Here is a 27152-nt window from a genome sequence, read left to right on the forward strand (position 1 = left end):
GTGATATAGGACACCTGACACGTCTAGATACGACTGTGACAGGCGACACGTACGTAAGCATCCTGTCTGACCACCTGCACCCATCCCTGTCCGCCTACATCTACATCTACATCCACATCCATACTCCGCAAGCCACCTGACGGTGTCTGGCGGAGGGTACCTTGAGTAGTTCTATCGATTCTCCCTTCTGTTCCAGTCTCGCATTGTTCGTGGAAAGAAGGATTGTCGGAATGCCTCTGTGTGGGCTCTAATCTCTCTGATTTTATCCTCATGGTCTCTTCGCGAGATATAGGTAGGAGGGAGCAATATACTCCTTGACTCCTGGATGAAGGTATGTTCTCGAAACTTTAACAAAAGCCCGTACCGAGCTACAGAGCGTCTCTCCTGCAGAGTCTTCCACTGGAATTTATCTATCATCTCCGTAACGCTTTCGCGATTACTGAATGATCCTGTAACGAAGCGCGCTGCTCTCCGTTGGGTCTCTATCTCTTCTATCAACCCTATCTGGTACGGATCCCACACTGCTGAGCAGTATTCAAGCAGTGGGCGAACAAGCGTACTCTAACCTACTTCCTTTGTTTTCGGATTGCATTTCCATAGGATTCTTCCAATGAATCTCAGTCTGGCATCTGCTTTACCGACGATCAACTTTATATGATCATTCCATTTTAAATCACTCCTAATGCGTACTCCCAGATAATTTATGGAATTAACTGCTTCCAGTTGCTGACCTGCTATATTGTAGCTAAATGATAAGGGATCTTTCTTTCTATGTATTCGCAGCACATTACACTTGTCTACATTGAGATTCAATTGCCGTTCCCTGCACCATGCGTCAATTCGCTGCAGATCCTCCTGCATTGCAGTACAATTTTCCATTGTTACAACCTATCGATATACCACAGCATCATCTGCAAAAAGCCTCAGTGAACTTCCGATGTCATCCACAAGGTCATTTATGTATATTGTGAATATCGACGGTCCTGTGACACTCCCCTGCGGCAGACCTGAAATCACTCTTACATGATGCGTTCTGTTATCTAGGAACTCTTCAATCCAATCACACAATTGGTCTGATAGTCCATATGCTCTTACTTTGTTCATTAAACGACTGTGGGAAACTGTATCGAACGCCTTGCGGAAGTCAAGAAACACGGCATCTACCTGGGAACCCGTGTCTATGGTCCTCTGAGTCTCGTGGACGAATAGCGCGAGCTGGGTTTCACACGACCGTCTTTTTCGAAACCCATGCTGATTCCTACAGAGTAGATTTCTAGTCTCCAGAAAAGGCGTTATAATCGAACATAATACGTGTTCCAAAATTCTACAACTGATCGACGTTAGAGATATAGGTCTATAGTTCTGCACATCTGTTCGACGTCCCTTCTTGAAAACGGGGATGACCTGTGCCCTTGTCCAATCCTTTGGAACCGCTACGTTCTTCTAGAGACTTACGGTACACCGCTGCAAGAAGGGGGGCAAGTTCCTTCGCGTACTCTGTGTAAAATCGAACTGGAATCCCATCAGGTCCAGCGGCCTTTCCTCTTTTGAGCGATTTTAATTGTTTCTCTATCCCTCTGTCGTCTATTTCGATATCTACCATTTTGTCATTTGTACGACAATCTAGAGAAGGAACTACAGTGCAGTCTTCCTCTGTGAAACAGGTTTGGAAAAAGACATTTAGTATTTCGGCCTTTAGTCTGTCATCCTCTGTTTCAGTACCATTTTGGTCCCAGAGTGTCTGAACATTTTGTTTTGATCCACCTACTGCTTTGACATAAAACCAAAATTTCTTAGGATTTTCCGCCAAGTCAGTACATAGAACTTTACTTTCGAATTCATTGAACGCCTCTCGCATGGCCCTCCTCACACTACATTTCGCTTCGCGTAATTTTTGTTTGTCTGCAAGGCTTTGGCTATGTTTATGTTTGCTGTGAAGTTCCCTTTGCTTCGGCAGCAGTTTTCTAACTCGGTTGTTGTACCACGGTGGTTCTTTTCCATCTCTTACGATCTTGCTTGGGACATACTCATCTAATGCTTCTTGTACGACGGTTTTGAACTTTGTCCGCTGATCCTCAACACTATCTGTACTTGAGACAAAAGTTTTGTGTTGAGCCGTCAGGTATTCTGTAATCTGCTTTTTGTCACTTTTGCTAAACAGAAAAATCTTCCTACCTTTTTTAGTATTTCTATTTACGGCTGAAATCATCGCTGCAGTAACCGCTTTATGATCGCTGATTCCCTGTTCTGCGCTAACTGTTTAACTGCTCAAGGTAGTTTTCAGATAGAGCTGGATTCTTTGTCCCTGCCACCCGTTATGAACGTTTGAGTCTCCCAGTCTATATTCGGCAAATTAAAATATCCACCCAGAACTATAACATGGTGGGGAAATCACCTCGAAATATTTTCCAAATTATCCTTCTGGTGCTCAGCCACAGCAGCTGCTGAGCCAGGGGGCCTATAGAGACATCCAATTACCATGTCTGAGCCTGCTTTAACCGTGATCTTCACCCAAATTATTTCACATTTCGGACTTCGGCAATTCCAGCAGGACAATGCGACAGCTCACACGTCCAGAATTGCTACAGAGTGGCTCCAGGAACACTCTTCTGAGTTTAAACACTTCCGCTGGCCACCAAACTACCCAGACATGAACATTATTCAACATATCTGGGATGCCTTGGAACGTGCTGTTCAGAAGAGATCTCCACCCCTCGTAGTCTTAGGGATTTATGGACAGGCCTGTAGGATTCATGGTGTCAGTTCTCTCCAGCACTGCTTCAGACATTAGTCGAGTCCACTCCACGTCGTGTTGCGGCACTTCTGCGTCCTCGCAGTTCATGTAACATGTTACGACTTATCTGAGTGGTTCAAATGGCTCTGAGCACTATGGGACTCAACATCTGACGGCATCAGTCCATTAGACCTGCTTAAACCTAACTAACCTAAGGACATCACACATCCATACCCGAGTTAGGATTCGAACCTGCGACCGTAGCAACAGCGCGGTTCCGGACTGAAGCGTCCAGAACTGGTCGGACAGAGCGGCCGGCCGACTTAATGAAATTGAAGCTATATTAAAATAATTTCAACAGAATAATCAATAATGAGAGCGACGGATGTCTACACGATATTAGGCGGTTATACGAGTTTCTTTGCCAGTTAGCAACGATACCATTCCTTAGCTTCTGCCTCAATTGACTAATCTAATTTACAAAATCTGTCCGTATTTTTTTAAACAATTTTGATTATGGAACGATGTATTAGTTCCTTCCAGGCGTGTATCGGGTAGCCAAACGCATCACATTATTACACGAAGGTAATAAGACGCATTTACTGAAAATATTGCAGTTACGATCAAGATAAATTGAACGGGATTATACGCTACTGGCCATTAAAATTGCTGCACCACGAAGATGACGTGCTACAGACGCGAAATTTAACCGACAGGAAGAAGATGCTGTGATATGCAAATGATTAGCTTTTCTGAGCATTCACACAAGGTTGGCGCCGGTGGCGACACCTACAACTTGCTGACATGAGGAAAGTTTCCAACCGATTTCTCATACACAAACAGCAGTTGACGGGCGTTGCCTGGTGAAACGTTGTTGTGATGCCTCGTGTAAGGAGGAGAAATGCGTCCCATCACGTTTCCGACTTTGATAAAGGTCGGATTGTAGCCTATCGCGATTGCGGTTTATCGTATAGCGACATTGCTGCTCGCATTGGTCGAGATCCGATGACTGTTAGCAGAATATGGAATCGGCGGGTTCAGGAGGGTAATACGGAACGCCATACTGGTTCCCAACGGCCTCGTATCACTAGCAGTCGAGATGACAGGCATCTTATCCGCACGGCTGTAACGGATCGTGCAGCCACGTCTCGATCCCTGAGTCAACAGATGGGGACGTTTGCAATCCCTGAGTCAACAGATGGGGACGTTTGCAAGACAACAACCATCCGCACGAACAGTTCGACGACGTTTGCAGCAGCACGGACTATCAGCTCGGAGACCGTGGCTGCGGTTACCCTTGACGCTGCATCACAGACAGGAGCGCCTGCGATGGTTTACTCGACGACAAACCTGGGTACGCGAATGGCAAAACGACATTTTTTCGGATGAATACAGGTTCTGTTTACAGTATCGTGCTGGTTTCATCCGTGTTTGGCGCGGTGAACGCACATTGGAAGCGTGTATTCGTCATCGCCGTACTGGCGTATCACCCGGCGTGTTGGTATGGGGTGCCATTGGTTACACGTCTCGATCACCCCTTGTTCGCATTGGCGGCACTTTGAACAGTGGACGTTACATTTCAGATGTGTTACGACCCGTGGCTCTACCCTTCATTCGATCCCTGCGAAACCCTACCTTTCAGCAGGATAATGCACGAGCGCGTGTTGCAGGTCCTGTACGGGCCTTTCTCGATACAGAAAATGTTCGACTGCTGCCCTGGCCAGCACATTCCCCAGACCTCTCACCAATTGGAAACGTCTTGTCAATGGTGGACGAGCAACTGGCTCGTCACAATACGCCAGTCACTACTCTTGATGAACTGTGGTATCGTGTTGAAGCTCCACGGACAGCTGTACCTGTACACGCCATCCGAGCTCTGTTTTACTCAATGCCCAGGCGTATGAACGCCGTTATTACGGCCAGAGTTGGTTTTTCTGGGTACTGATTTCTCAGGATCTACGCACCCAAATTACGTGAAAATGTAATCACATGTCAGTTCTAGGATAATGTATTTGTCCAATGAATACCTGTTTATCATCTGCATTTCTTCTTGGTGTAGCAATTTTAATGGCCAGTAGTGTAGAACTCTCCAGGTCGAGATGCTGGTTTCAATACAATGAGTTGCGCGCGGTGTGAATTGTCTGTGGTGCAAGCGGAACTGATGGGGTCGCAGGGAAATTTTGCAGAAGCGCGAACGGTGACATACAGGAAGAAAAAGTGGGGGAGGAGGGGGAGGAAGTAGCGTCTAGCAAATGAGGGGGAGGGGGGGGGGGGGAGGGAGCGGTAGACGCGCCGTAATCCAGAGCACGGCACCGCTCGCCGCGTTGCGTGAGGTGCGTGCGTACGCGCCGCAGCGCAGGGACACGCAGGCGGCCGTGGATGTAAACATTCCCACAGCAGGGCGACACACAGAAGCGGAGGTCTGGAACGCCTCGAGGCTGCCCCAGAGCACATCACACACACACACACTGGCTTACATGGCCACTGGCTGCTGTCTCGTGTGTTGTATACGCCACGTCACAGCAGATAGGCGGCTGGCGACTGCAGTAGCCGGTAGTGGCTGCCCTGAAGTATCACACGGCGACACAGCCCAGACTCGCGTGTCTAAAGGCTACTTTGCAGTAAGACACGAGGTTGCGAGAGTCGTCTCGTGAAACCAGTTTTCACGAAACTGGCTGCAGACACAGCGACACGAGTGCACTCGTCCGTTTCGTCGTGGTGGGTATGCCGGAGTCAACTTTCATTTCGAAGTTAACGGCAGCAGCGTACGAATAGCTTATTATTATTGTTATTTCTCTTTCCTGTCTCAGACGTTATGTCTGGTTAAAAATGGAAAGTGACGCGGACCTTGATCAAGCGTGACTTCCTTTTAACTGTACGGTATATGTTACATTGCATTTAGGAACTTTCGGGTAATTGAACATGTATCAATAATTACAGATTCCTGTAGTTGTATATATAAGTTTGGATGTAGCTGTATTGCGTTGATGTACTGGTGGATATTGTGTGGTATGACTCCTGTAGTTGATAGTATAATTGGTATGATGTCAACATTATCCTGATGCCATATGTCTTTGACTTCCTCAGCCAGTTGGATGTATTTTTCAATTTTTTCTCCTGTTTTCTTCTGTATATTTGTTGTATTGGGTATGGATATTTCGATTAGTTGTGTTAATTTCTTCTTTTTATTGGTGAGTATGATGTCAGGTTTGTTATGTGGTGGTGTTTTATCTGTTATAATGGTTCTGTTCCAGTATAATTTGTATTCATCTTTCTCCAGTACATTTTGTGTTGCATACTTGTATGTGGGAACGTGTTGTTTTATTAGTTTATGCTGTATGGCAAGTTGTTGATGTATTATTTTTGCTACATATGATTATTATTATTATTATCATCAGTTTCCTGACAGGCCACGAATTTCTCTCCTGTGGCAACCTCTTCATCTCAGAGTAGCACTTCCAACCTCCGTTCCCAATTATCTGTTGGCTGGATTCCAATCTCTGACTTCCTCTACAATTTTTGCCCTCCACAGCTCCCTCTACCGTGGAAGTAATTCTCTGATGGTGCCACTAAAGCGGAATTACTAAATACAGTTTCCCGTGATTCCTTCACGAAAGAAGACGAAGTAAATATTCCAGAATTCGAAACCAGAACAGCTGTTAGCATGAGTGTCATAAAAGTAGATATCTTAGGTGTTGCGAAACAACTCGTATCACTTAAGAAAGGCAAATCTTCCGGCCCAGACGGTATAACAATCAGGTTCCTTTCAGAGTATGCAAACACAATAGCGCCTTTCTTAGCAATCATATACAACCGCTCACTTGGCGAAAGGTCTGTTCCTAAAGACTGGAAATTAGCACAGGTCACATCAATGTTCAAGAAAGGAAATAGGAGTAACCCACTGAATTACAGACCCATATCAGTGCAGCAGGATTTTGGAGCATATACTGTACTCGAACATTATGAATCACCTTGAAGAAAATGACTTATTGATACATAACCAACACGAATTCAGAAAATATTGTTCTTGTGCAACACAGCTAGTTCTTTATTGCCATGAAGTCATGAGTGCTGTCGACAATGGATCTCAGATCGATTCCACATTCCTAGATATCCGGAAGGCTTTCGATACCGTTCCTCACAAGCGACTATTAATCAAATCGCGTGCATATGGAGTATCGTCTCAGTTGTGTGACTGGATTCGTGATTTGCTCTCAGAGAGGTCACAGTTCGTAGTGATAGACAGTAGATCATCGAGTAGAACAGAAGTGATATCTGGCGTTCCTCTAGGTAGTGTCATAGGCCCTCTGCTGTTCCTGATTTACATAAATGATCTAGGTGATAATCTGAGCAGCCCCCTTAGATTGTTTGCAGATGACGCTGTAATTTACCGTCTAGTAAAATCATCAGACGACCAGTTCCAATTACAAAATGATCCAGAGAGAATTTCTGTATGGCGCGAGAAGCGGCAATTGGCATTAAACAAAGAAAAGTGCGAGGTCATTCACATGGGTACTAAACGAAATCCGATAAATTGTTGGGTATACGATATATCGCAGAAATCTAAAGGCTTTCAATTCGACTAAATACCTAGGAATTAAAATTACGAGCAACTTAAATTGGAGAGACCACATAGATAATATTGTGGGGAAGGCGAAACAAAGATTGCGCTTTGTTCGCAAACACTTAGAAGATGCGACAAACCCACTAAAGAGACAGCCTACATTACACTTGTCCGTCCTCTGCTGGAATATTGCTGCGCGGTGTGGGATCCTTACCAGGTAGGATTGACGGAGGACATCGAAAAAGTGCAAAGAAGGGCAGCCCGTTTCGTGTTATCGCGCAATAGGGGTGAGAGTGTCACTGATATGATACGCGAGTTGGGGTGGCAGTCACTGAAACAAAGGCGGTTTTCTTTGCGGCGAGATCTATTTACGAAATTTCAATCACCAACTTTCTCTTCCGAATGCGAAAATATTTTGTTGGCATCCCCCTGCGTAGGGAGAAATGATCATCATAATAAAATCAGAGCTCGAACGAAAATATTTACGTATTCCTTTTCCGCGCGCACCATTAAAGAGTGGGATGGTAGAGAAGTGGTATGAAAATGGTTCGATGAACCCTCTGCCAGGCACTTAAGTGTGAATTGCAGAGTAACCATGTAGATGTAGATGTCATAACAGATTTCCACCCATACTGTCCCTTCTCCTTGTCAGTATTTGAAATATATTCCTTTCCTCTCCGATTCTGCGCAGAACCTCCTCATTACTTACCTTACCGGTTCACCTAATTTTCAACATTCGCCTGTAGCACCACATCTCAAATGCTTCGATTTTCTTCTCTTCCGCTTTTCCTACAGTCCATGTTTCACTACCATACACTGCTGTGCCCCAAACGTCGATTCTCAGAAATTTGTTCCTCAAATTCAGGCCTATGTTTGATACTAGTAGACTTCTCTTGGCTAGGAATGCCCTTTTTGCCAGTGGTAGCCTGCTTTAGCTGTCCCGCTTGCCCCGTCTATCATTGGTTATTATGATGCTTAGGTAGCAGAATTCCTTAACTTCCTCTACTTCATCACAATCAATCTTGATGTTAAGTTTCTGGCTATTCTCATTTCTGCTACTTCTCATTACTGTCATCTTTCTTCGATTTACTCTCACTCCATATTCTGTATTCATTACAATGTTCATACCACTCAGCAGATCATGTAATTCTTCTTCACTTTCACTCAGGACAGCAATATCATCAGCAGATCGTATCACTGATATCCTTTCACCTTGAATTTTAATTCCACTCCTGCATCTTATTTCCATCAATGCTTCTTCGATGCATCCATGACTTACACCCTTTCTACCGAAGGATTTCGTTCTTCGTTGTTGTTGTTGTGGTCTTCAGTCCTGAGACTCGATTGATGCAGCTCTCCATGCTACTCTATCCTGTGCAAGCTTCTTCATCTCCCTGTACCTACTGAAACCTACATCCTTCTGAATCTGCTTAGTGTATTCATCTCTTGGTCTCTCTCTCTCTCTCTATGATTTTTACTCTCCACTCTGCCCTCCAATACTAAATTGGTAATCCCTTGATGCCTCAGAACGTGTCCTACCAAAGGATCCCTTCTTCTAATCAAGTTGTGCCACAAACTCCTCTTCTCCCCAATCCTATTCAATACCTCCTCATTAGTTATGTGTCTACCCATCTAATCTTCAGCATTCTTCTGTAGCACCACATTTCGAAAGCTTCTAGTCTCTTTTTGTCCAACCTATTTATCGTCCATGTTTCACTTCCATACATGGCCATACTCCATACAAATACTTTCAGAAACGACTTCCTTACACTTAAATCTATACTCCTTGTTAACAAATTTGTCTTCTTCAGAAAAGCTTTCCTTGCCATTACCATTCTACATTTTATATCCTCTCTACTTCGACCATCATCAGTTATTTTGCTCCCCAAATAGCAAAACTCCTTTACTACTTTAAGCGTCTCATTTCCTAATCTAATTCCCTCAGCATCACCCGACTTAATTCGACTACATTCCATTATCCTCGTTTTGCTTTTGTTGATGTTCATCTTATATCCTCCTTTCAAGACACTGTCCATTCCGTTCAACTGCTCCTCCAAGTCCTTTGCTGTCTCTGACAGAATTACAATGTCATCGGCGAACCTGAACGTTTTTATTTCTTCTCCATGGACTTTAATACCTACTCCGAATTTTTCTTTTGTTTTCTTTACTGCTTGCTCAATATACAGATTGAATAACATCGGGAACAGGCTACAACCCTGTCTCACTCCCTTCCCAACCAATGCTTCCCTTTCATGCCCCTCGACTCTTATAACTGCCATCTGGTTTCTGTACAAATTGTAAATAGCCTTTCACTCCGTGTATTTTACCCCTGCCACCTTTAGAATTTGAAAGAGAGTATTCCAGTCAACATTGTCAAAATCTTTCTCTAAGTCAACAAATGCTAGAAACGTAGGTTTGCCTTTCCTTAATCTATTTTCTAAGATATGTCGTAGGGTCAGTATTGCCTCACGTGTTCCAACATTTCTGCGGAATCCAAACTGATCTTCGCCGAGGTCGGCTTCTACCAGTTTTTCCATTCGTCTGTAAAGAATTCGCGTTAGCATTTTGCAGCTGTGACTTATTAAACTGATAGTTCGGTAATTTTCACATCTGTCAACAACTGCTTTCTTTTGGATTGAAATTATTATATTCTTCTTGAAGTCTGAGGGTATTTCACCTGTGTTATACATCTTGCTCACCAGATAGTAGAGTTCTGTCAGGACTGGCTCTCCCAAGGCCGTCAGTAGTTCCAATGGAATGTTGTCTACTCCCGGGGCCTTGTTTCAACTTAGGTCTTTCAGTGCTCTGTCAAACTCTTCACGCAGTATCGTATCTCCCATTTCATCTTCATTTACATCCTCTTCCATTTCCATAATATTGTCCTCAAGTACATCGCCCTTGTACAGACCCTCTATATACTCCTTCCACCTTTCTACTTTCCCTTCTTTGCTTAGAACTGGGTTTCCATCTGAGCTCTTGATATTCATACAAGTGGCTCTCTTTTCTCCAAAAGTCTCCTTAATTTTCCTGTAGGCAGTATCTATGTTACCCCTAGTGAGATAAGCCTCTACATCCTTACATTTGTCCTCTAGCCATCCCTGCTAAGCCATTTTGCACTTCCTGTCGTTCTCATTTTTGAGACGTTTGTATTCCTTTTTGCCTGCTTCATTTACTGCGTTTTTATGTTTTCTCCTTTCATCAATTAAATTCAATATTTCTTCTCTTACCCAAGGATTTCTACTAGCCCTCGTCTTTTTACCTACTTGATCCTCTGCTGCCTTCACTACTTCATCCCTCAGAGCTACCCATTCTTCTTCTACTGTATTTCTTTCCCCTATTCATGTCAATTGTTCCCTTATGCTCTCCCTGAAACTCTGTACAACCTCTGGTGTAGTCAGTTTATCCAGGTCCCATCTCCTTAAATTCCAACCTTTTTGCAGTTTCTTCAGTTTTAATCTACAGTTCATAACCAATACATTGTGGTCACAGTCCACATCTGCCCCTGGAAATGTCTTACAATTTTATACCTGGTTCCTAAATCTCTGTCTTACCATGATATAATCCATCTGATACCTTCTAATATCTCCAGGGTTCTGCCATATATACAACCTTCTTTCAAGATTCTTGAACCCAGTGTTAGCTATGATTAAGTTATGCTCTGTGCAAAATTCTACCAGCCGGCTTCCTCTTTCATTTCTCTCCCCCAATCCATATTTACCCACTATGTTTCCTTCTCTCCCTTTTCCTACTCTCGAATTCCAGTCACCCATGACTATTAAATTTTCGTCTCCCTTCACTACCTGAATAATTTCCTTTATCTCATCACACATTTGATCAATTTCTTCATCATCTGCAGAGCTAGTTGGCATATAAACTTGTACTACTGTAGTAGGCGTGGGCCTCGTGTCTATCTTGGCCACAATAATGCGTTCACTATGCTGTTTGTAGTAGCTTACCCGCACTACTATTTTTTATTCATTATTAAACCGACTCCTGCATTACCCCTATTTGATTTTGTATTTATAACCCTGTATTCACCTGACCAAAAGTCTTGTTCCTCCTGCCACCGAACCTCACTAATTCCCACTATATCTAACATTAACCTATCCATTTACCTTTTTAAATTTTCCAATCTACCTGCCCAATTAAGGGATCTGACATTTCACGCTCCGATCCGTAGAACGCCAGTTTTCTTTCTCCCGATAACGACGTCCTCTTGAGTAGTCCCCGCCCGGAGATCCGAATGGGGGACTATTTTACCTCTGTAATATTTTACCCAAGAAGAGGCCATCATCATTTAACCATACAGTAAAGCTGCATGCCCTCCGGAAAAATTACGGCTGTAGTTTCCCCTTGTTTTCAGCCGTTCGCAGTACCAGCACAGCAAGGCCGTTTTGGTTAATGTTACAAGGCCAGATCAGTCAATCATCCAGACTGTTGCCCCTGCAACTACTGAAAAGGCTGCTGCCCCTCTTCAGGAACCACACGTTTGTCTGGCCTCTCAACAGATACCCCTCCGTTGTGGTTGCACCTACGGTACGGCCATCTGTATTGCTGAGGCACGCAAGCCTCCCAACCAACGGCAAGATCCATGGTTCATGGGGGTAGGCCTAATGCCTACTCCCACTTAATTTATGGAATTAACTGCTTCCAGTTGCTGACCTGCTATTTTGTAAATAAATGATAAGGGATCTTTCTTTCTACGTATTCGCAGCACATTACACTTGTCTACATTAAGGTTCAATTGCCATTCCCTTCACCATGCTTCAATTCGTTGCAGATCCTCGTGCATTTCAGTACAGTTTTCGATTGTTACAACCTCTCGATACACCACAGCATCATCCGCAAAAAGCTTCAGTGAACTTCCGATGTCATCCACCAGGTCATTTATGTATATTGTGAATAGTAACGGTCCTACCACACTCCCCTGCGGCACACCTGAAATCACTCTTACTTCGGAAGACTTCTCTCCATTGAGAATGACATGCTGCGTTCTGTTACCTAGGAACTCTTCAATCCAATCACACATTTGGTGTGTTAGTCCATATGCTCTTTCTTACTTTGTTCATTAAACGACTGTTGGGAACTGTATCAAACGCCTTGCGGAAGTCAAGAAACACAGCATCTACCTGGGAACCCGAGTCTATGGCCCTCTGAGTCTCGTGGGCGAATGGCGCGAGCTGGCTTTCACACGACCGTCTTTTTCGAAACACGTTCCTACAGAGTAGATTTCTAGTCTCCAGAAAAGTCATTATACTCGAACATAGTACGTGTTCCAAAATTGTACAACTGATCGACGTTAGAGATATAAGTCTATAGTTCTGCACATCTGTTCGACGTCCCTTCTTGAAAACGGGGATGACCTGTGTCCTTTTCCAATCCTTTGGAACGCTACGCTCTTCTAGAGACCTACGGTACACCGCTGCAAGAAGGGGGGCAAGTTCCTTCGCGTACTCTGTGTAAAATCGAACTGTAATCCCATCAGGTCCAGCGGCCTTTCCTCTTTCGAGCGATTTTAATTGTTCTTCTATCCCTCTGTCATCTATTTCGATATTTACCATTTTCTCATCTGTGCGACAATTTAGAGAAAGAACTACAGTTCAGTCTTCCTCTGTGAAACAGTTTTGGAAAAAGACATTTAGTATTTTGGCCTTTAGTCTGTCAGCCTCCGTTTCAGTACCATTTTGGTCAAGAGTGTCTGGACATTTTGTTTTGATCCACCTACCGCTTTGACATAAGACCAAAATTTCTTACGGGTTTCTGCCAAGTCTGTACACAGAACTTTACTTTCGAATTTATTGAACGCCTCTCGCATAGTGCTCTTCACACTACATTTCGCATCGCGTAATTTTTGTTTGTCTGCAAGGCTTTGGCTATGTTTATGTTTGCTGTAATGTTCCCTCTGCTTCCGTAGTAGTTTTCTAACTATAGAAGTATCGATACTTTCGTCGATATATCGAGTGCCGATAGTGATATATTTTAAATATCGGTATATCGGTTTCCCGATATTTTTAAAAATATCGACAGTCCTAGTGTGAACCAGGCTGTACGGAAACGGGGTGTGGCAAGCATTGCGCGACAGGGACTGCCGTTGATTCAGCAGTGGGAGTTCTCCGGCGCTGTTCACACGCCCAGTCTCGGGGGGTTCCTGGAATCTGGAATGCGCTGGAGACGTAACGGCGGCGGCGGTGGCGACGACCGCGAGTCCCAGATAGGGAGCGCGCTGGAACTTGTCCAGAGCCGGTCTGCCCCTCTCCAGCGGGACCGCGTATCGCTACCGCCCCCTGGCCTTTGCCGCCTCACACACACGCAATCGACAGTATGCACTCTCGGGGGGATCGCAAAGTGCCGCTTCCTGAAAAGCACTCCGCAGACAGAGCAGATACGCAACGAGATGGCGGAACCGCTGCTGGAGGCTGAATATAACTACCGAGTGTTTCAAAACGAATGTCGCGGTTTTAAGACTCTGCACCGTTCCTTACATTCGACTTTTTTTCAGGGGGTCATCAGTCTTCTGGCTGGTTTGATCCGGAAAGCCATACATTTGTGACTATTACAGCGCCATCTATCACATAGCGAAAAAAGTGGCCCAACTAAAACATTCATATTTCTTTACTTACTATACGAATTTGTAATAAAAAATGGAGGTTCCTATCTTAAAAAAAACACAGTTGATATCCGTTTTACCTATGGCAGCGCCATCTAGCGGGCCAACCATAGCGCGATCTGGTTTCCCCCCTTCAAGCTAGATGAGTTTCGTTCTTTGTAGTTTTTTTTGACGCTTATTTCGTGAGATATTTGGCCCGGTCACTATCAATGCACCACCCTATATATGTATACACACACACACACACACACACACATATATATATATATATATATATATATATATATATATATATAGGATGGTCAGAAAATGTGTGAAATGCTTGTAGGGATGTTAGAGGGCAGGTTGTACTGAGACATAAATGTTAAGAAAGAAATTCGGTACGTTGCGCCTTTTCAGAGATATTTAGCATTGCAGTTAGCCAATCAGATCGTGGCGCGCGTAACTTCAAGTCCCAGCTAACGAGACAAAGGACTCGTTGGGCAACACCGCCCCTGGCAGGCCTCTTCAATGCGAGCGCGCGACGCCCCGATTGGCTGAATTCTATGCTAAATAACTCGGAAACGGAGCAAAGTATCGAATTCCTTTCTTAACATTTATGTCTCAGTACAACCTGCCCTGTAATATCCCTACATGCATTTCACACATTTTCTGACCATTACTGAGAGCCTTGGGAGAGCCAGTCCTGACAAAACTCTACCATCTGGTGAGCAAGATGTATGAGACAGGCGAAATTCCCTCAGACTTCAAGAAGAATATAATAATTCCAATCCCAAAGAAAGCAGGTGTTGTCAGATGTGAAAATTTCCGAACTATCAGTATAATAAGTCACAGCTGCAAAATACTAATGCGAATTCTTTACAGACGAATGGAAAAACTAGTAGAAGCGGACCTTGAGGACGATCAGTTTGGATTCCATAGAAATATTGGAACACGTGAGGCAATACTGACCCTACGGCTTATCCTAGAAGCTAGATTAAGGAAAGGCAAACCTACGTTTCTAGCATCTGTAGACTAAGAGAAAGCTATTGACAATGTTGACTGGAATACTCTCTTTCGAATTCTGAAGGTGGCAGGGTTAAAGTACAGGTGGCGAAAGGCTATTTACAATTTGTACAGAAACCAGATGGTAGTTATAAGAGTCGAGGGACATGAAAGGGAAGCAGTGGTTGGGAAGGGAGTGAGACAGGGTTGTAGCCTATCCCCGATGTTATTGAAGCTGTATATTGAGCAAACAGTGAAGGAAACAAAAGAAAAATTCGGAATAGGTATTAAAATCCATGGAGAAGAAATAAAAACTTTGAGGTGCGCCGATGACATTCTAATTCTGTCAGAGACAACAAAAGACTTGGAAGAGCAGTTGAACGGAATGGACAGTGTCTTGAAAGGTGGGTATAAGATGAACATCAACAAAAGCAAAACGGGGATAATGGAATGTAGTCGAATTGAGTAGCGTGATCCTGAGGGAATTAGATTAGGAAATGAGAAACTTAAAGTAGTAAAGGAGTTTTGCTATTTGGGGAGCAAAATAACTGATGATGGTCGAAGTAGAGAGGATATAAAATGTAGGCTGGCAATGGCAAGGAAAGCGTTTCTGAAGAAGAGAAATTTGTTAACATCAAGTATGGATTTAAGTGTCAGGAAGTCGTTCCTGAAAGTATTTGTATGGAGTGTAGCCATGTATGGAAGTGAAACGTGGACGATAGATAGTTTAGACAAGAAGAGAACAGAAGCTTTCGAAATGTGGTGCTACAGAAGAATGCTGAAGATCAGATGGGTAGATTACGTAACTAATGAGGAGGTATTCAATAGAATTGGAGAGGAGAGAAATTTGTGGCACAACTTGACTAGAAGAAGGTATCGGTTGGTAAGACATGTTCTGAGGCATCAAGGGATGACCAATTTAGTACTGGAGGGCAGCGTGGAGGGTAAAAATCGTAGAGGGAGAACAAGAGATGAATACACTAAGCAGATTCAGAAGGTTGTAGGGTGCAGTAGGGACTGGGAGATGAAGAAGCTTCCACAGGAGATATATATATATATGTGTGTGTGTGTGTGTGTGTGTGTGTGTGTGTGTGTGGTTGAAAGCGCTGAGCCGGCCGAAGTGGCCGTGCGGTTAAAGGCGCTGCAGTCTGGAACCGCAAGACCGCTACGGTCGCAGGTTCGAATCCTGCCTCGGGCATGGATGTTTGTGATGTCCTTAGGTTAGTTAGGTTTAACTAGTTCTAAGTTCTAGGGGACTAATGACCTCAGCAGTTGAGTCCCATAGTGCTCAGAGCCATTTTTTGAAAGCGCTGAGGGTACTGGCCGTGCAGAGAGACGGAGCCTAGTGTGAGTCCAGGGGAGTGCAGACTCGGTGGTTCTCCCCAGAGCGGCAGTGGTCACTGCGCCCGCCGGCTGTCCACAGGGAGCGCAGCTGATAAGCGCCGTCCGCCGGACACCGGATACGCTCACCAGACGCCACACACGCCCCACACGGTCGCGATAGGGCGACGCGGCAGGCAGAAGCTACAGGCAGCGCGCAGTGGCCGCGCCGCTACACCACAAACTGACCTCTCGCTTCCGCTAACACCGCGGTTTCCCGACCTCTTTTCCTCTGGGGCACACCAATCGTACCGTCATTGGACCATCGGGCACACTCCCGATGGGCCAATCAATTGTTAAAAAACAGTCTTAATCACATTAATTATTATTATACCGCTAACCGGTTTCAACCCGACGTAGGGATCATCTTCTGGGCGTTTACACCATTGGTCGACTGCTGGAATTTTTTTTTTCCTTCATTGTATTTCAATTCCCCATCGGGGCGGGTTGGCAGCAGCGTATGCGCTGCTCTTCAGCCGAGAGACATAGAACAGACAATAGAAGACAGTGAAAAATATACAAAGGAGAGTGTGGTGTGCGTACTGTAAGAACTTCGGTACACACAGCATCAGATTATTTGACTTGTCGCTCTAACGAAGTAGGCGAGTGTCAGCAATATGTCTCGTGGTCTTATCGTGGCGTGTTTATCTTCTGCCGTTAGGTCAGACGATAGAAATGGCACTTGCACTCTTAGAGTAGCAGATTGATGGTGACCAACTTTGAACAGAACTTGATTAATTTTCACACACATTTATTAAAATAATAAAAAGCATAGATATTATGTAACTTGATTCTGGATGCTGTTTACAATTGACAATCTGAAGTTCCTTTGGTCTTGGTACGTTAATCTTATTCTCACATATCTCTGATACTTGACAAAGTGTCTATACATTTATTTTCATGGCTAAGTACAGGAATATGATAATATTATTAGGCACAGACTTAAACTTGACTATAGACTGGTACAGACAAATGCAGACTAATGCAGACTGACTAATCGGAGGTCTGTACACTCGTTATAATACCTCGAGCGTTCAGGTATCACTGCGCAAGTGTGATCCGCGAGGAGAAAAGGTTCTACGTTAGCAGCAATCTCATTGGCTGCGTGACATATTAATACGCGGATCGGCGGAAGCAGAAATTGGTCCGTCTCTAAGGCAGCGCCATCTCGTAGTGCGGAGACGGAAGAGCGCTGTGCCTGCGCTGTTGTGCTTAACGGGGCGCGCTCTAGTGGGGAAGTTGTGTATGCGCTGACTACACGGAACTATGTACACGACAGAGAGAATATGGTGAACATAGATATAAAAAAGGGGGAAGGCAATAGACAAAAAAAGGGCGACTGTAAAATGGAGATAAAAAGCTGTAAAAAAGTCGCACACACAAAAAGCCACACACTGCGACAATTAAAAGAACACGAGGCACAGTATGACCGGAGCATAAGAAGTATTGACATTGACGGATGGCGTAGCACATAACAAACACTGATGGCAAACCTCAAGGCAGTACACAATTAAAATCACACCTCTCGACGCACAGGAGAAACAGCACTAAACACAACACTGATGTGGCACACTGACGGTGATCAAAATGGAGGATCTGCCAGGTGCAAGGAGATGAGGGTGACCGGAAGAAGGGAGGGAGGGGAAGAGAGGGCGGGAGATGGGTGGGGGGCGCACTGAAGAGGGCCAGGTAGGGAGGGATGTGGGAGGGAAAGAGGCAAGGATGGGGTGCAGGGTCTCAGGGGAGGGGGGGGGGGGAAGGAGGAAAATCCGCTCTGGGAGAAGGGGGGAGAGGAAAAAGTGGGCCATGGGGAGTGGGGGGGGGGGGAACAGGGCCAGGTTATAGTTGGAAGGAAGGGCAGATATCATGGCGAAGTTCAGCATCTGGGAGGGGGAGGCGCTCGAAATTGCCCTGGTGGAGGGTGTGGAGGTGGAGAGAGGGAGGGATACAGCGATAGAGGCGCGGCAACGGGCGGAGGGTGGAGAGGAAGGAGGAAACCAGAGGGTGGGGGCGGATCGAGCCTGCGGACAATGTAAAGGATGAGGAGGTGTTGGAGGAACAGGAGGAGGTGCGGGAAGGGGATCAGTTCATACAGGAGCCGTGTGGGGGAAGGAAGGCAATACGGAAGGCAAGGCGGAGTGTGTGGCATTCGGGGATTTGGAGGGCCTCGTAAAAGCGGGTGGGGGCGGAGATCCGGGCAACGCTGGCATAACAGAGGATAGGACGGATGAGGGATTTGTAGGTGTGGAGGATGGTAGAAGGATGCAACCCCCATGTCTGGCCAGGCAGGAGTTTCAGAAGACGGAGGTGGGAATGGGCTTTCTGCTGGACGGTCTGGAGATGAGGGGTCCAGGTGAGGTGTCGGTCGAGGGTGAGGCCGAGGTATCTCAGGGTGGGGTGAGCTGGATGGTACGACCATAAAGGGTGAGGTAGAAAGCATGGAGGCGAAAGGAGCGAGTGGTGCGGCCTATGATGATTGACTGTGCTGGTGGTGTCACTCCTCTCTACATAATGGTAGGAAACTATGCGAGACTGACCCTTCGTATGGGCTTAAATAGCGTGCTGAGATCACGTGAATAGGCGGCAAGGGCAAAGATAACACCATACGAACACACCAGCTGCTACCACGACGACGGCGTCCTCGCTACACAACTAGAGGGCGCCTGATATACGCTTTATAAACCATGGCAACTGCGTCCTCACCACAAGGAGTAGAGGACGTTGTAGTCCTGCCATATTAGCCGTTTTAGTAAATTGACTCAAATGTTTTCTACGTAAATGTACGAATAGATATATTATAATACAAGACGACACCAGTTCTTGTGTGTCATAAAATGTTTTACTTTATATTATCGCACACAATGCAATATACTTTTACGAATTTTACCAGTTGACTACGGAACATTTGTTATTATTGTTATTATTGGTTCAAGACTTCCCTCGACTATAGGGTTTACTTTCTTTATTTTCGCAAAGTTATGATCTGTCGGTTCGTTCATTGACGTCTCTGTTCACTGTAATAAGTTTAGCGTCTGTGTTTTGCGACCGCACTACAAAACCGTGCGATTAGTAGACGAAAGGACGTGTCTCTCCAATGGGAAGCGAAAACATTTGATCGCAGGCTCATAGGTCAACCGATTCCTCCACAGGAAAACAGGTCTGATATATCCTATACGACACTGGTAACGGGATGTGCGTCACATGACAGGAACATGTAGTCGATCCACCTAACTTGTACACTTGGTGAATGGGTAAAAAGATTCTTCTACCTTGCCCGATTTGGATTTTCTTGTGGATGTGATAATCACTGCCAAAAAAATGATGAAAACATAAGAGTTTGTCACATAAACTGAAAATAAAAAGTTAAAATCTTCACGCGAGGGGAGACTTGAACCATGGACTTCTCGTTCCGCAACTGCTCACGCTAACCACGTGACCACGGCCCTGCTGAGCTCCCACTTTCCCTGATGTCGCCTACCTTGCACATGGATTACTCACAAGGGAACCGCCCCATCGCACCCCCCTCAGATTTGGTAATAAGTTGGCACAGTGGATAGGCCTTGAAAAACCGAACACAGATCAATCGAGAAAACAGGAAGAAGTTGTGTGGAACTATGAAAAAATAAGCAAAATATACAAACTGAGTACTCCATGCGCAAGATAGGCAACATATAGGAGCGTGCGAGCGTAGGAGCGCCGTGGTCCCGTGGTTAGCGTGAGCAGCTGCGGAACGAGAGGTCTTCGGTTCAAGTCTTCCCTCGAGTGAAAAGTTTACTTTCTTTATTTTTGCAAAGTTATGATCTGTCCGTTCGTTCATTGACGTCTCTGTTCTCCGTAATAAGTTTAGTGTCTGTGTTTTGCGACCGCACCGCAAAACCGTGCGATTAGTAGACGAAAGGACGTGCCTCTCCAATGGGAACCGAAAATATTTGATCGCAAGGTGATAGGTCAACCGATTCCTCCACAGGAAAACACGTCTGATATATCCTATACGACACTGGTGACGGCATGTGCGTCACATGACAGGAATATGTTGTCGACCCAGCTAACTTGTACACTTGGCGAATGGGTAAAAAGATTCTTCTACCTTGCCTGATTTAGGTTTTCTTGTGCATGTGATAATCACTCCCAAAAAAGTGATGAAAACATAAGAGTTTGTCACATAAACTGCAACAAATGAATGCAACAGTTTCACAGTCGCACAGTTTTCCCTGTGCTCTGTCAAAACATATGTTTTTAACGTTTTCAAATTTTTCCGTGTGTAGACCGTCAAATCCTGCATATGTCCAAGCAAATCTGACCATGTCCTGGAATTTTGGAGAGCGAAGTTGATTATGTGTGAATGCCTGAACTCTGATAATCGTCTGAAAACAAAAAATTAAACTTTTCACTTAAGGGAGGACTTGAACCAAGGACTTTTCGTTCCGCAGCCGGAGACGCTAACCACGGGACCACGGCGCTCTTGGGTTCACACTCCCCTAGATGTTACATATCTTGCACATGGACTACTCAGTTTGTATATTTTGCTTATTTTTTCACAGTTCCACACAACTTCTTCTTGTTTTCTCGATTGATCTGTGTTCAGTTTTTCAAGGCCTATCCACTGTGCCAACTTATAACTAAATGTGAGGGGCGTGCTATGGAGAGGTTCCCTTGTCAGTTTGTATACTTTGTGTTATGTCCTAGCCAGTAATGCCACCCGAGCCCGCTGCCAAAAGGTTGGCAGCATCAAAGTCCGGACGCCGTCCGCATAAGCAGCGCCAGCGAGACAGCAAATCGCCGCAAGTCTGCGCGCGCCACCGCTGGCTTCTGGGTTCTTAAGCGCTGGAGTCGCGAGCGCTAGGACAGTTCTGTATTCGCCGCTCAGTTGTATACTCGCCACCGAATTGTGTACTTGCTAGTCAGTTGTGTGTTCATCGCAGCAGAGTTGTTGTTTGTCGTCAGCCGACGCTGACCTAGCCGCTCCGACTCGAACTAGACAGATTTCTGTAGACACGGAGTTCACTACCGTGTTTCTGTATCTTCGTAATAAAGAGAAGTACCGACTTTTATTTAATCAGAGTGTTTGGGTTTTCATCTTTCTGTTCTCTGTTCCAGCGGACCGGTCGGCTCGCTATTAAAAGTGTGGCGGTGACTTCGTAAGCCGTTTCTACAGCGAATTGTTTGTCGCTACGAACACCGCCACAAAACTTTGCTTATTTTTTTCATAGTTCCACACAACTTCTTCCTGTTTTCTCGATTGATCTGTGTTCAGTTTTTCAAGGTCTATCCACTGTGCCAACTTATAACTAAATGTGAGGGGGGTGCTATGGAGAGGTTCCCTTGACAGTTTGTATATTTTGCTTATTTTTTTCATAGTTCCACACAACTTCTTCCTCTTTTCTCGATTGACCTGTGTTCAGTTTTTCAAGGCCTATCCAGTGTGCCAACTTATAACTAAATGTGATGGGGGTGCTATGGAGAGGTTCCCTTGTCAGTTTGTATATTTTGCTTATTTTTTTCATAGTTCCACACAACTTCCTCCTGTTTTCTCGATTGATCTGTGTTCAGTTTTTCAAAGCCTTATCACTGTGCCAACTTATAACTAAATCTGAGGGGGGTGCGATGGGGAGGTTCCCTTGTAAGGAGGAAGTCCCGGGTTCGAAACCCGGTGCAGTACACATTACTGCTGATCGCCACTGATATCCCGATGCAGCTGACTGCAACGATGCTCTCCCTTTCCGTCTATTTCTTCTACTCTACAGCTTCAATTTACGTATGATCTCCCTAATGAATTTCTTACTCAGGTCAGATCTAATGACCACGGCACATTGAAAGTCACTGAGTTCTCTGGACTGAACCATTGTGATATCACTGCTTCTCTACTGACAGTGACCCCACCCCCTTTGATACTGGCGAGCCTGCCTCCCGTGCCATCTGGTTGCCCTTTGCACATTACACAGGCGTGTCTGGACGGTGTAGCAATGGCTTCCACGCGACTCGCCCCCGTGACAAGAGACTGTGACTGGGTGGGGACGCGCGGCGCGGCACCCACCTGGCTGGCCTGGGCCGGCGCTACACGTGCTGGGACCAGTCGCCCTCCATCCGCCACACGCTGAACGCGTAGCTGAGCCGCTCGTGCGCCATGTAGGAGCAGGGCGAGCCGGCCGACATGAGCGCCAGCCGCGCGCCGGGAGAACACGCCCCGCTGCCGCCGCCGCCGCTGCTGCCCGAGCTGCCGCCGCCAGCGCCCCCTGTGCACCGACAGCGGCACAAAACACAACATGTTGACACACCTCCAGCCAGCGGGCGCCGCTTGTTGGGCAGCCTGTAAGCAACAGACTTTGTGGGCAGGGTGTAGTCGTATCACTAACGACCAAATACTTCCTAGACATACTGTAGAGTAGCAATTGCTATATAGGCTGTCATTAGGAACTTTCGAGACAGGGTGTAGTTGGCACTTTTGGTACTATACTTACGGATCATACTGTAGAGTAAAGCCTTTTTTTTAATTTATTTTTATTTTTAATAAGCAGTCTGTGCTTTGCGTGCAACACGAATGTTGACATCCAGAAATAGGTCATAATTTGTTAGACAGAATTTTGCAGCAACATATCTGGTCTCATAAATGAGCGCCGGCCGAAGCGGACGAGCGGCTCTAGACGCTTCAATCCAGAACCACACAACTGCTACGGTCACAGCTTCGAATCCTGCCTCTAGCATGGATGTGTGTGCTGCCCTTAGGTTAGTTAGGTTTAAGTAGTTCTAAGTTGTAGGGGACTGATGACCTCAGATGTTAAGTCCCATAGTGCTCAGAGCCATTTGAACCATTTTCATCATAAATGAGCAATACTTCCTACACATCCTGTAGTGGAGAATTTTTCAAGCAGGGTGTAGTTAGGCCTCTTTGAGACGGGATGTATTTGGCACTTTGGGACTATTCTTCGGTACCGAGCTGCGAGGTACACTTCGTTTCTTTTTTTTTTTTTGTTTTAAGCGTATTTACTATGCTTTGTCTTCAACACGATTGTTGATGTGCTACCACACATAGGTCAGAACTTGTTAGGGACCATGTAAAAGCCAAATTTATTGGCAGGGTGTACTCATTTTACAGATGATATGTACTTCCGACAGCCGGCCGCGGTGGCCGAGCGGTTCTAGGCGCTTCAATCCGGTACTGCGCTACTGCTAAGGTCACAGGTTCGAATCCTGCCTCGGGCATGGATGTGTGTGATGTTCTTAGGTTAGTTAGGTTTAAGTAGTTCTAAGTTCTAGGGGACTGATGACCTCCGATGTTAAGTCCCATAGTGCTCAGAGTCATTTGAACCATTTTTTTTCTGTACTTCCTAGAAGTACTTTAGAGTAGGAATTGTTAGGCAGGGTGTAGTTAGGAACTTTCGAGACACAGTGTAATTGTCACTTTTGGGACCATACTTCTGTGTCGCGCTGTGGAATACTTTTTTATTTTACTTTATTTTATTTTATTTGTTTTTAATGAGCTGTCTCTGCTTTTGATGGAATACGAATGTTGACATCCAGAACAGGTCACAATTTGTTAGACTGCCTGTAGAAAAGACAAGAAGGCTCTAAGCACTATGAGACTACACATCTGAGGTCACGAGTCCCCTAGAACTTAGAACTACTTAAACCTAACTAACCTAAGGACATCACACACATCCATGCCCGAGGCAGGATTCGAACCTGCGACCGTAGCAGTAGCGCTGTTCCAGACTGAAGTGCCTGCCTATAGCAGCAAACTATCTGGTCAGGGTGTAGACATCTTATGAATGAGCAATACTTCCTACACACCCTGTAGAGAAGAATTTTTTAGGTAATGTGTAGTTAGGGCCCATTGAGGCAGGGTGTATTTGGAAATTTTGGGACTACTCTTTTTTTTTTAACGCACTGGCTATGCTTTGTGTTCACCAAGAACGTTGACAAGCTGCCACACACAGGTCACAACTTGCTAGGGACCCTGGCTGTAGTCATTTTACAAATGATCAACACTTCCTAGAAATACTGTATAGGATGTAGTTAGGAACTGTCGAGACACAGTGTAATTGGCACTTTTGGGACCATACTTGTGCGACACCCTACAGAGCACTATTCCTTTTTTAATTCATAGACTGTGCTCTATGTGCAGCAAGAATAATGACAACTCGCCACTCATGGGTCACAACTTGTTAGGCAGCCTGTAGCAGCAACTTCGTCGGCTGGGTGCAGTCATCTTGCAACTGATTCCTAGACATAAGGAATTGTCAGGCAGCAGTTGTCGGGAACTTTCGAGCCAATGTGTATTTGGCGCTATTGGGTCTACTATGCTACTATGTTGGAGCCTCATTTCCGAGAGATCCTGCAGAGAACGAATTATAGGACAGGGTGTGAAAACATCCTGTATCCAGAGAAAACTCGCCGGTGTTGGGACAACAGTCCTGTGACATATTAAATAGAAAAACCCCACCTTGGCATGCCTCCTGTTTTTGGGACATAGTTTCCTGCATGTGCCGTCGAAAATGAATTGTTGGGTGGGTGAAATTAGAAACTTCGCAAACAAGAAGTACATTATCTGATCAGATGTAGTGGGACACATATTAGTTGCCGGCCGCTGTGACCGAGCGGTTCTAGGCGCTTCAGTCTAGACCCGCCATTCTGCTACGGACTCAGGTCCGAATCCTGCCCCGGGCATGGATGTGTGCGATGTTCTTAGGTTATTTAGGTTTAAGCAGTTCTAAGTCGAGGGGACTGATGACCTCAGATGTTAAGTCCCATAGTGCTCAGAGCCATCTGAACCATTTTGAACACATATTAGTTGACATTTATGTGTGGTGTTTCCGTCGACCGCCTTTAAACTGACGCCTTCAATTCAGCTGGGATCACGTTCAGTGAGGTGTCCAAATGTCTGTCGAGGATTCAGAGTCCATTCTTTTTTCAAGAGGCGATACGAGAGAAAACAGTGATGTTGCGTGCAGAGTTCTAGAGCGAAGTCGACTATCTAACTCATCCTAAAGGTGTTTCACTCGGTTCATGTTGGGGCTCTGGGCAGTGTGGGCAATTTCAGGAGTGTCATTGTCCACAGAACATTGCCTCGCAGACGCTGCTGTCTGATAGCGTGCATTGTCATACTGATGTTCTTGTTGTGGTCTTCAGTCTAGAGACTGGGTTGATGCAGCTTCCATGCTACTCTATCCTGTGCAAGTTTCTTCACCTCCCAGTACGTACTGCAACCTACATCCTTCTGAATCTGCTTAGTGTATTCATCTCTTGGTCTACCTCTACGATTACTACCCTCCACACTGCCCTCCAACACTTGTGTTCTCTTCTTGTCAAAACTATTTATCGTTCATGTTCCATACATGGCTACACTCCATACAAATACTTTCAGAACGACTTCCTGACACTTAAATCTATACTCGATGTTAACAAATTTCTCCAGAAATGCTTTCCTTGCCATTGCCAGTCTACATTTTATATCCTCTCTACTTCGACCATCATCAGTTATTTTGCTCCCCAAATAGCAAAACTCATTTACTAATTTAAGCGTCTCATTTCCTAATCTAATTCCCGCAGCATTACCCGATTTAATTCGAGTACATTCCATTATCCTCGTTTTAATTTTGTTGATGTTCATCTTATATCCTCCTTTCAAGACACTGTCTATTCCATTCAACTGCTCTTCCAACCCCTTTGGCGTCTCTGACTGAATTACAACGTCATCGGCAAGCCTCAAAGTTTTTATTTCTTCTCCATGGATTTTAATTCCTACTCCGAATTTTTCTTTTGTTTTCTTTACTGCTTGCTCAATATACAGATTGAATAACATCAGGGATAGGCTATAATGTCGTGTGGCTAGGGCCTCCCGTCAGGTAAACCGTTCGCCTGGTGGAAGTCTTTTGAGTCGACGCCACTTTGGCGACTTGCGTGTCGATGAGGATGAAACGACGATGATAAGGAGAACACGATACCCAGTCCCTGAGCGGAGAAAATCTCCGACCCAGCCGAGAATCGAACCCGCACCGTTAGGTATGACATTCCGTCGCCCTGACCACTCGGCTACCAGGGGCGGAGGCTACAACCCTGTCTCACTTCCTTCCCAACCACTGCTTCCCTTTCATGCCCCTCGACTCTTGTAACTGTCATCTGGTTTCTGTACAAATTGTAAATAGCATTTCGCTCTCCCTGTATTTTACCCCGGCCACCATCAGAATTTGGAAGAAAGTATTCCAGTCAACATTGTCAACAGCTTTCTCTAAGTCTACAAATGCTAGAAACGTAGGTTTGCCTTTCCTCAATCTTTCTTCTAAGATAAGTCGTAGGGTCTGTATTGCCTCACGTGTTCCAACATTTCTACGGATTCCAAACTGATCTTCCCCAAGGTCAGCTTCTACCAGTTTCTCCATTCGTCTGTAAAGAATTCGCATTAGTATTTTGCAGCTGTGACTTATTATACTGACAGTTCGGTAATTTTCACATCTTTTAACACCTGCTTGCTTTGGGATTGTAATTATTACATTCTTCTTGAAGTCTGAGGGTATTTCGCCTGTCTCATACATCTTGCTCACCAGATGGTAGAGTTTTGTCAGGACTGGCTCTCCCAAGTCCGTCAGTAGTTCTAATGGAATGTTGTCTACTCCCGGGGCCTTGTTTCGACTCAGGTCTTTCAGTGCTCTGTCAAACTCTTTGCGCAGTATCGTATACATTACGTATGTAGGTTTTGGACCGTTGGGAATGGGGGGGTCTCATGGAAAGCATGCAAGGGATAAGTCCCTGCAGTCGCGCTATTCATTTTTGTCCTCGGTGGGTCAGGTGGACAGAGCGTCTGCCCTGTAAGCAGGAGGTACTGTGTTCGAGTCCCGGTTAGGGCACAGATTTTCAGCTGTGTCCATCGAGGTATATCAACAACATCT

General features: G+C 45.3%; 1 protein-coding gene across 1 annotated transcript in view; it reads right to left on the reverse strand.

Annotated features, from left to right (window-relative positions):
- The window catches only part of LOC124720045 (histidine-rich glycoprotein-like), a 211618-nt gene that overhangs the window by 59044 nt on the left and 125422 nt on the right, over positions 1–27152 (reverse strand). Inside the window, exons 7-8 of the mRNA XM_047245303.1 lie at positions 24909–24921; positions 22304–22483 (exon numbers count right to left, since the gene is read on the reverse strand). Coding sequence (XP_047101259.1) covers positions 22324–22483; positions 24909–24921 — 173 coding nt within the window. The 3' untranslated portion in view covers positions 22304–22323. The remainder of the gene's footprint in view (positions 1–22303; positions 22484–24908; positions 24922–27152) is intronic.

Source organism: Schistocerca piceifrons, chromosome 11, assembly GCF_021461385.2.
Source record: "Schistocerca piceifrons isolate TAMUIC-IGC-003096 chromosome 11, iqSchPice1.1, whole genome shotgun sequence".
In the NCBI taxonomy this organism is placed as follows: Eukaryota; Metazoa; Arthropoda; class Insecta; order Orthoptera; family Acrididae; genus Schistocerca; species Schistocerca piceifrons.